We start from the raw sequence: 9,181 nt of genomic DNA, 5'->3' as shown, positions 1-9,181 counted from the left end.
AGCCCTGCAGATAGATAGGTTAGTGTCACCAGAACCAGCATATCACCCCCAGCCCTGCAGATAGATAGGTTACTGTCACCAGAACCAGCATATCACCCCAGCCCTGCAGATAGATAGGTTTGTCGTGACGCCAGTTGGGGTTTCGGCTTGAGGTGAAGCCGGGCACTGTAGACAGGGCCTCTGGGAATAGATGGTGACGCAGTGCCAGATGTTATACCCTCCCCAACCAGGGCAGGTCCCAGGGCCAGATGATATAGGTGAGGAAGGGATGATTTCCAGGAGAAGTAACAGAGGATCGATGAAAGAATACAGTACAAACAGGGGTTAACCAAACACAGTTTACTGTAGTCAGCAGGAGATAACAGATGTTACAGGAGGATTCACCTTGGACAGCAGGTAACGCGAGTGTGCAAGTGTGTGTGCTAACAGGTTGTCTGGATCTCACTATACCTTCACAGTACACAGTGTAGATCACATAAGATGACATTTGTGGGGCACTACAGGACAACCCCTTTAACCATTTTGTGCATGATCTGCCACAAGGATCAGCAGTAGAGATGAGCGAGTACTTTTCAAATAGCACGCACCCGTAGGAATGAATGGAGCTGGCCGGCGTGCAGGGGGTTAAGCGGCCGGACGCCGGCACTGCTTGCGTGCCGTCTGCGTCCATTTATTTCTATGGGAGTGTGCTATTCGAAACTGCCGTTTCGAATAGCACTTGCTCATCTCTAATCAGCAGCATTTGGAACTCCAGCTGCGGTGAAACTACAACTCCCAGAATGCTTTGTTTACTTGTTTGGGTAGGTAGCTCCAAGAAGAACAGAAAAGTAGGACCAACACCTAGAATGCCGAATATTGTCTAAGCACAGCTTCCTACACCCTCGTGGAGTGATGCGGATTATCCATCCCTTGAATCTTGGAATGACTTGTGGCTGTGTCATGTATGTGTATGATGGGAATACTGTGCTTGGTACTTACACGATATATAATAATAGCAACCACTAGATGGCATCACCACCCACCATTAGCGGCAGTCTCTGCTAGTGAGTGACTCTGTTTCCTGCTCTACCTGTCTATAATGATGGGGCCTGGGGGCGCTCAATTATGGAGGGGATTGTTATAGTGGCACCACATTAGGGCATGGGTTGGATTTAGCACTCCAGCTGTTGTAAAACTACAACTCCCAGCATGCCTCATACTCTAGGAACTCCAAGAACAGCCAGACACGTGCGAATACTGGGCGTAATTTGGAAAAGTATATGATAATAAAAGTTCCTTGGTTTAACCTCCTTGGATCTTGCTGTAGCACCACATGCTCCTTATAGACCAGTGATTATAACCTAGCGACATTATGTGGGATTAAAGTCAAAGTATATCTCCTCCAAAAGCAAGACAGCTGCGCTAGGGTTTGTGCCACACATCATTCAGAAGTAGGGGATTGGTTTGGCTGGATGGGCGGTCATAGATTTGGGGTCTGAAGGGGCACTACATTGCTCTTGCAGTGGTCTCCGCTGCGCCGTTCCTTAGAAATCCCTGGTTTTACCAGTATTCTAATGAATTCTGTCGCAGCAATGGGGGCGGGCCTCAGCGCTCAAACAGCAATAGGGGCGTCCCCACTGCTGCCCGAGAACTCTCTGTCCAGCGACGCCTCCTTCTTCATCTGCATCCTCCCCTTCTCTCGTCGTCTTCCTTCTGCGTCATCTCCGACGCCTGCGCAGTCGGCTCTGCCAGCGAGACACTAGTAGAGCCGACTGCGCATGCCGGCGGCCATATTTTCGAGGCCGCAATTGCGCGCACGTGTAGTACGCTCCTCGAAGTCTTCACTGAACAGAGTGTACTGCGCATGCTCAGTAAGGTCTGTACAGCCCTCCAAAGTCTGGATGACTTCACTCGCACGTCGGAGTGCTGTACAGACCTTACTGAGCGTGTGCAGTACGCTGTGTTCAGCAAAGACTTCGAGGAATGTACTGAGCGTGTAATTGCGGCCTCAAAAATATGGCTGCCGGCCGGCGTGCGCAGTCGGCTCTACTAGTGTCTTGCTGGCAGAGCCGATTGCGCAGAAGGAAGACGACAGAGAAGGGGAGGATGCAGCTGAAGAAGGAGGCAAGCAATGCCGCTCCTTCCTATAGCTGACCACCAGGGACCCCTACTGCTCATATCGATCACAGATCATCAATATAAAGAAACTGAAATGACCCTTTAACTAGAATTCTGACAATGGCTGACACCCTGGGTGGGATCCTACTATCTTCTTTGTGCGACTATAGTAGACTCTGAATTCCAGGACCCTCCTCTTCAGATGTCTATGCCAAATAACTTGTTTCCCCAGAACACTTGTGTTAAGTCAAAACAATTTTTTGGCACATGAGATTGTGTGAACGGTAACTTGGCTCACCAGCCACATTAACTTGGCAAGACACTCTGTTTCCGGGCTATTCTGAGAACTAGAGGTGAACTGAGGACATCTCCACATATGCAGCAGGGAGACGGAGCAGCAAACATTGGGACAGGAGGAACTATGTCTGACTTCACGGGGAAGGAGGAATACCAGGAATTATTCAACCCCAAGGCCTACCTGGAGACCTATTTTCATCTGGGTACGGGGTCTATGGGAGATGAATGCTTGTACTTTTTACTCAAAGAACTGGTGGACATATTTACATCAGGTAGGTCCTGCTGGTGCTGACTCTTTCCCTAAAATTTAATTTGACTGATAAGAACCAGAATGTTGCTTTTAATACTCAGATGCAAACATTTTGATATTTATTTATTTATTATCTTTTGCTGGGATCTGGTCTTTCGATCAGGATGCTATGTCTCGAGGTGGTCCTGGGGTAGGTAATAGCTAGGCCACAGGTGACATCTGTGCACTGCACTGAAGGGTTGTCCAACAGCATGGTCAGGTATACTGTGATGTCAGTGAGAAACAAGGACTGCATGGTGTGTAGTAATGGTAATATAAATAGGAAAAAGGGAAAAGGGATAATACTCAGCCCTCCTGCAGTTGTCCCTCATAGGTTTTTCTTTTTATCTCCGATTTGCTTTAAGTATTTGCGAAGTCTTGCCCGGATGAGGAGCTCCCTCGGCATGGAGTGAAATCACAAAATAGAAGGCGAAAAATCATCCAGCAGCGAGATAAGGAAGTCACATATAAATCTTCTTTATTTCATGTTTCGCAATAAAAATTTAAACAGCACGCAATGCACAGGAAAAAAGCTTGCGTCAGACATTAAAATTTTATTGCGAAACATGAAATAAAGAAGATTTATATTTGACCTCCTTATCTCGCTGCTGGATGATTTTTCGCCTTCTATTTTGTGTAGTAATGGTAACCTGCTGGGAGTAGTAGTACTCCAGTCGGTGCAGACCGCTGTCATCCTATCCTATCCATCCTACTAATATTATAAATGCGAACGTTTTCTTTGTTATCTTGGTTGATGCCTGATCTGAATTTGTCCTCATGGGAAGCCTCGGGAATTGTGTTCCTATCCCATTTGTACGACTCAGCTGGCCGCCTACTTTCCTTCAATGAGTTACAAATGAAATTTCAAATCCCCCCATCCCACTATTACAAGTTTCTCAGAATAACTCATTTGCTGTCCAAAACGCCCCTACCTCATATTCCCTATTGTAAAAAAATTTTACTCCACATTTTTCTCCGGAAGAATGGTGTCAAGCTTTTCGCCTAATTCATAGCTCCCTACATTGTAGCTCACACATTAAAACAGCTACGAAAGTGGCGGACGAAGTCAAAGCGGGACTGTTGACGGGAGTTAGCGCGCCAGTGGATCGTGGGGGGCTGGGGGCGGACGAAGTCGCAGAAAGTGCTAGTTATACATAATTGTAACAACGCTATGTGTAATGTTCATTTCTTTCATATCAGGTAAAGTGAAGGGCGATACACTGATCGACATCGGGACGGGGCCCACCATATACCAGCTCCTGTCAGCTAGTGAAGTCTTCAAAAACATCATTGTGTCCGACTTTACAGACAGGAACAGAGAGGAGTTTAATGTATGGCTCAGGAATCAGCCTGGAGCATTTGACTGGAGCTCTGTGGTGAAACATGTCTGCCATCTGGAAGGAGACAGGTACAGAGTAAAACATAGCATGTCAATGTGAATGGACGGGGAAGCAGCAGAGAGGATATAGGCAGACAGCTCGATTGTTTGTGTATTGGCCAGACCAGGTACTGCAGATCAGCTCATATTCACTTGAATGAGAGCTAAGTTGTAATGACTCAGTTCCACCACTATGCAGAGAACAGTGCTGTCTGCTTCCTGCTCCATTCTCTGTGCACAAACTCCTGATGGTTTCCATCCACTTTTATGATGCATAAAATAATTTGGCACATTTTTGGCCCATGAAAGGGTGTGCATCAAAGATGTGTCACATTTCCACCCATCAATACCAGAAAACGGTGTAGACGGGTTAGTAAATTTCCCTCATTGGTTCTAAAAAGTTTCTGTGGTTCTAAAGCAAAATCAGAGTTTTTTTCAGCCATTTGCTCTAATTCAGACGCTAAAGACTGGGATCGACTACAACCTAGACATGCCATAGCTAATCTGTTTCGAAAGGGGTTGTCCTGGGAGGGTGTTTGTGTTTAAAACAGGTTCAGAATATGTTTTTATTTATTTTTTAAAGTTCATTGTAGTCATTAGGACCTGTATTTGTCTGGCTGAGTTTGAGTGTGGTTCCTATGTATGTTAACCCTTTTCGCAATTCCCAGCTCAGAATGCAGATGATTAATAAAGCCAGTATATTAATTCATGTATGTCATAATTCATGTTTTATAACCATCCAAAGGGTTGTTGAGGACACAAACATGTGTATGACATAAAGCAAGGGAACAATGGCGCTTCCAAATCGTGCCAAATTATGTATCTGTTCAAGGGAGTATAATTTAATCTGTTTGGTTTGTCTGGACGGGTAGAAACGTGTGGTATCACTTACTAGACATATCATATCTGTATGTGGTACCCACCAAGGGTTAAGGCATATTAACCAAATAGGTCATAGATCTTTGGATTTGGCTTATTCCATTAGCTATCCCAGTCACAGGAAGGGATAATTTTTTAAACACCCTGGTTGTCCAAGTTTGCTCCAAATTTTGGACAACCCTTTCAACTTCTGCTACACTTTAAAATTTGTATTTAACATGGTCTATGATTCCAAATTGTAGATGTATCTCTAGATCTATAAATTTTAATATGACAATTCTTCTTCTTCTACAGATTATCTTGCCAAGAAAAGGAAGAACGACTAAGAAAATCCGTAACACAAGTCCTGAAGTGCGATGTCCTGAAAGCAAATCCGTTTGATCCGGTTACTCTTCCCCAGGCGGATTGTCTCCTTAGTTGCCTGTGTCTGGAGGCGGCATGTAAAGACTATGAAGCATATGTCACTGCTATAAAGAACATGACCACGTTACTAAAGCCGGGCGGCTACTTGGTGCTCACAGGTGTTATGGGAAACACTTTCTACACAGTAGGCGAAGTGAAGTTCTCCGGCCTAGATCTCAATGAAGCCTTTCTCAGGGAATCCATAACTGGAGCTGGATACGTTATCGAAAGCTTTCAGCTCTCTAGGAAGACGGAAACTTCTGTGGAAGACAAAGCAGATTTCACTGCTTATTATGTTATTACTGCTCGAAAGCAAACTAATAGCTAAGCTGGGTGTATAGAGACGTGTTCACTAGAGATGAGCGAGTACTATTTGCATGCATGCAGCCGGCATACAGCCGGCATACAGCCTGTGCCGGCGTCTGGCCACTTAACCCCCTGCGCGCCGGCTGCGTCCATTCATTCTAATGGGAGCGTGCTATTCGAAACGGAAGCTTCGAATAGTACTCGCTCATCTCTAGTGTTCACCAAAAAGTATGTATAAAAAAATCTGATTATTAGTGCAGATCAAGATGGTGGAATGATACGGTCTTGACTGACACTAGGATGTCCTTTCCCTTTTTTACTGTCAACCCAGTTTCCATACAGTTAGAAGTCATTGGAGACTGCCTGGTACTAACATGGTGCTTAACCCAAAATTATCTTTGCCTCTTTCAGACATATTAAAACCTAGATGGGAAAACCTCTTTAAAAAACTGTGTTCTTAAGAGTGTTCTGTCTCTTTCCCTCTTCCCCCATAGATTGTAAGCCCTTGCGAGCAGGGCCCTCAATCCCACTGTGCCAGTCAGTTATTGTTAGTATTATATTTGTTTGTATATTTTGTGTACTGGATGTAAACCTTCAAATGTAAAGCACCGTGGAATTAATATAATAATGTACAGCAACATGGAATTAATATACCGTATATACTCGAGTATAAGCCGACTTTTTCAGCACAGTTTTTATGCTGAAAAAGCCAGGGCACACCGGGGGTTAATGTGAGGGACATGATGGGGTTAACTGCTATTACTATGATCCCTATGGAGTTACTAAGCTGCAATGCACACGACCTGACTTTTTATCTGCAATGGTGAATCTCCCCCCTCCCCCGGCTTATACTCGAGTCAATGAGTTTTCCCAGTTTTTTGTAGTAAAATTAGGGGCCTCGGCTTATATTGGTGTCGGCTTATACTCGAGTATATACGGTAATCACTATATGGTGACCGTATAGTGGTATATAACAGGTCTGCACAGGGCTCTGAAGGCGATTTAGGTGTATACAGGACAGTTACATTTAGTAACTTACAGGTCACGTCTCTGACTAATCGTTCACATTTCCTGTCTTGTCCGTCTGGACCGCCATAACCACTTATTTCAATCTCTGTAAAGTTTGCAAAAACTACATATTTGGCAAATTGGCTCCTTACTTTCCAGGCACCTGACTCACATTATCCTTACCTGCACACCCATCGTAATGCTATCCCCAATTATAAAATATATAATACAACCCCCCCCCCCCCCAAATGAATAATACCCCCAAATGCATCTTTAAATTAGTAACTACCCTCTAAATAATGCCCCAGGTAAAAAAAAAATAGTGAGGCTCCAATACCCAGGGCCCCCAGGATCAGCTGTTTGAATGGACCGTGGTATCTGTGTAAGCAGGACATCCCCTTTAATTCTACAAATAAGCATGATTGTGGTGATTCCAGATATATTTTTTATTTTTTTTTACATTCACTACTTTTGTACCATAAAAAAAGCTCAGTTTTTTTGTTCTCAGATTCAAAGTGCCTAACTTTCTTATTTGATATAATGGGAAATAAAAGATTTTTACTAGAGAAAACAAGGTTCTGAATTTTTCTTTTGTTATTAGTTATTTTATTAAGCTTTTATTTCATATTTTTTTTAGTCCTATGTGGGGAATTGCTCAGGTAGATGCTTGTAGCAGTGCAGGAAACAGGGACACAGAGACGGGGTTGCACACAAGTTCAGGCTTTATTCACTTGCAGTGTACCGTTTTTGCAAAGGAACAAAGACAAAACAAAAGCCTTCTCGGCTGAGAACTAACTAAACATAAGAAAACTTTCTCCTAACTATACAGGAGCCTGACTACCAGACTCCTGCCTTGGTAACAACAGCGGGTGGCACAGTACCTGCTGTGTAGGGTCAGCTCTGTCAGTGTGGTGCCACAGCTCCTAGTCTTCACACACAGACTATATCAGGCCTTAATTACACAGCTGACCTCCCTGGTGTGGGTCTTACCATACACCCTTTTGCTGCCTGGCTGGAACATACCTGTCCTCCCACACCACACCCTTCACTCTCTCACACCTACTACTGGACTAGATCATTCATGAGACAGGGGTTAAATATATTTTGGAAGTGCATGGTGACCTTTGGCAGGGGCTCCATTCAGCTTCCTGTTTTCCTTGGCACAGTTAGGGGATTCTCCGACCCCCTCCGCTAGATTTCTTAGAGTAACCCGACCTTAATATTAAACTGATATAGATGTAACGTTCTGTTTGTAAGATGGTGGCATGTGAGAAATTTATCAAGTTTATGGTGGTGTTGGTAACCCTTAGTAGAAACATAAAACCAATATTATGTAATGTTATACTGTATTGGCTCTCAAAAACTAACTTTTGCTAAAAAATATCCACAGACATACTGTGGGGCCAATCTCATATTACCACTTTATATACTCGCCCTGTATTTATAGTAATAAATCATCCAGGTCTCATGTCTAGTGTTTATTCCCAGGTACAATGATATGTCATTGACTATAGTATCTCGGATTTCTGTGCCTTGTAATGGATGGTTCATAATCTGCATGTACTTTATGTTGTATATCCATAGAAGAAGTAATACAATGTGTACAAAAGGATATAATATGGAAAATTACCGTAAATGAGACTTAGAGACCTTGGTGCAGGTACAAATGGTTTATGAAATCTGCAGGGGCGTAACCAGGGCCGGCGTCAGCGCACGGCATAGTCGGGCAAGTGCCGGGGCCCACAGAGCCTCTGGGGGCCCCCCCGGCACTTGCCTGTCACAATTTCAGTTCATCGGCGTCCGCCCGCCGATGAGCTGGAATACATACGCGATGCAGGAGCTGAGAGATCAGCTCCTGCTTTAAAGCTCCGGCCCGGCTTGCGTGTGTAGGCGTGATGACGTCATCGCATCACGCCTACACACGCAAGCCGGTCCGGAGCTAAGCAGGAGCTGATCTCACAGCTCCTGCATCGCGTATGTGACTGGAGAGAGGAGCATCGGGGGAACGATGGAAGGTGAGTGATAGAAGGTGAGTGTGTTTGTTTGTATTACATATTAAGGTGAAACATAATGAAGGGGGCACATGAAACTGGGGGGCAAATGAAGGGGAGGGGGGGGGAACGGCATGACACTGGGGAAGATGAAGGTGGTGGGGAGAGAACGGCATGAAACTGGGGACAGAGATGGAGGGGGCCCAAAGAAACTGGGGGGCAAATGAAGGGGAGGGGGGGGGAACAGCATGACACTGGGGCAGATGGAGGGGGGGAGAACAGCATGACACTGGGGCAGATGGAGGGGGTGGGGAGAGAACGGCATGGAACTGGGGACAGAGATTGAGGGGGCCCAATGAAACTGAAGGGGCAAGTGAAGGGGAGGGGGGGAACGGCATGACACTGGGGCAGAGACGGGGGACATGAAACTGTGGGCAGATGAAGGGGGAGAACGTGATGAAACTGGGGACAGAGATGGAGGGGGGACACGAAACTGGGGGCAGAGGAAGGGTGTATATGAAACTGGAGGAGAGA

The 9,181-nt window shown here is 45.2% G+C and overlaps 1 protein-coding gene across 1 annotated transcript; it reads left to right on the top strand.

Moving 5' to 3' along the window:
- The first annotated feature begins 2,514 nt into the window (after nt 1-2,514).
- LOC142210313 (nicotinamide N-methyltransferase-like) lies at nt 2,515-7,137 on the top strand. The gene is made up of 3 exons (XM_075279387.1): nt 2,515-2,666; nt 3,884-4,091; nt 5,235-7,137. The coding sequence occupies exons 1-3, from the start codon at nt 2,519-2,521 to the stop codon at nt 5,668-5,670; spliced, it is 792 nt and encodes a 263-aa protein (XP_075135488.1). The 5' UTR covers nt 2,515-2,518; the 3' UTR covers nt 5,671-7,137.
- The last annotated feature ends 2,044 nt before the right edge of the window (nt 7,138-9,181 follow it).

This window comes from Leptodactylus fuscus, chromosome 6, assembly GCF_031893055.1.
Source record: "Leptodactylus fuscus isolate aLepFus1 chromosome 6, aLepFus1.hap2, whole genome shotgun sequence".
NCBI lineage: Eukaryota > Metazoa > Chordata > Amphibia > Anura > Leptodactylidae > Leptodactylus > Leptodactylus fuscus.
The sequence above is the reverse complement of the archived record's forward strand: the minus strand, read 5'-3'. Positions and strand labels throughout refer to the sequence as shown.

What these genes read in the sequence shown, in the direction of transcription:
- LOC142210313 (XM_075279387.1), top strand. Translation starts at nt 2,519, where the DNA reads ATGTCTGACTTCACGGGGAAGGAGGAATACCAGGAATTATTCAACCCC. An exon ending in GGTGGACATATTTACATCAG is followed by an intron (nt 2,667 to 3,883) that starts GTAGGTCCTGCT and finishes CTTTCATATCAG; the next exon opens with GTAAAGTGAAGGGCGATACA. An exon ending in TGCCATCTGGAAGGAGACAG is followed by an intron (nt 4,092 to 5,234) that starts GTACAGAGTAAA and finishes CTTCTTCTACAG; the next exon opens with ATTATCTTGCCAAGAAAAGG.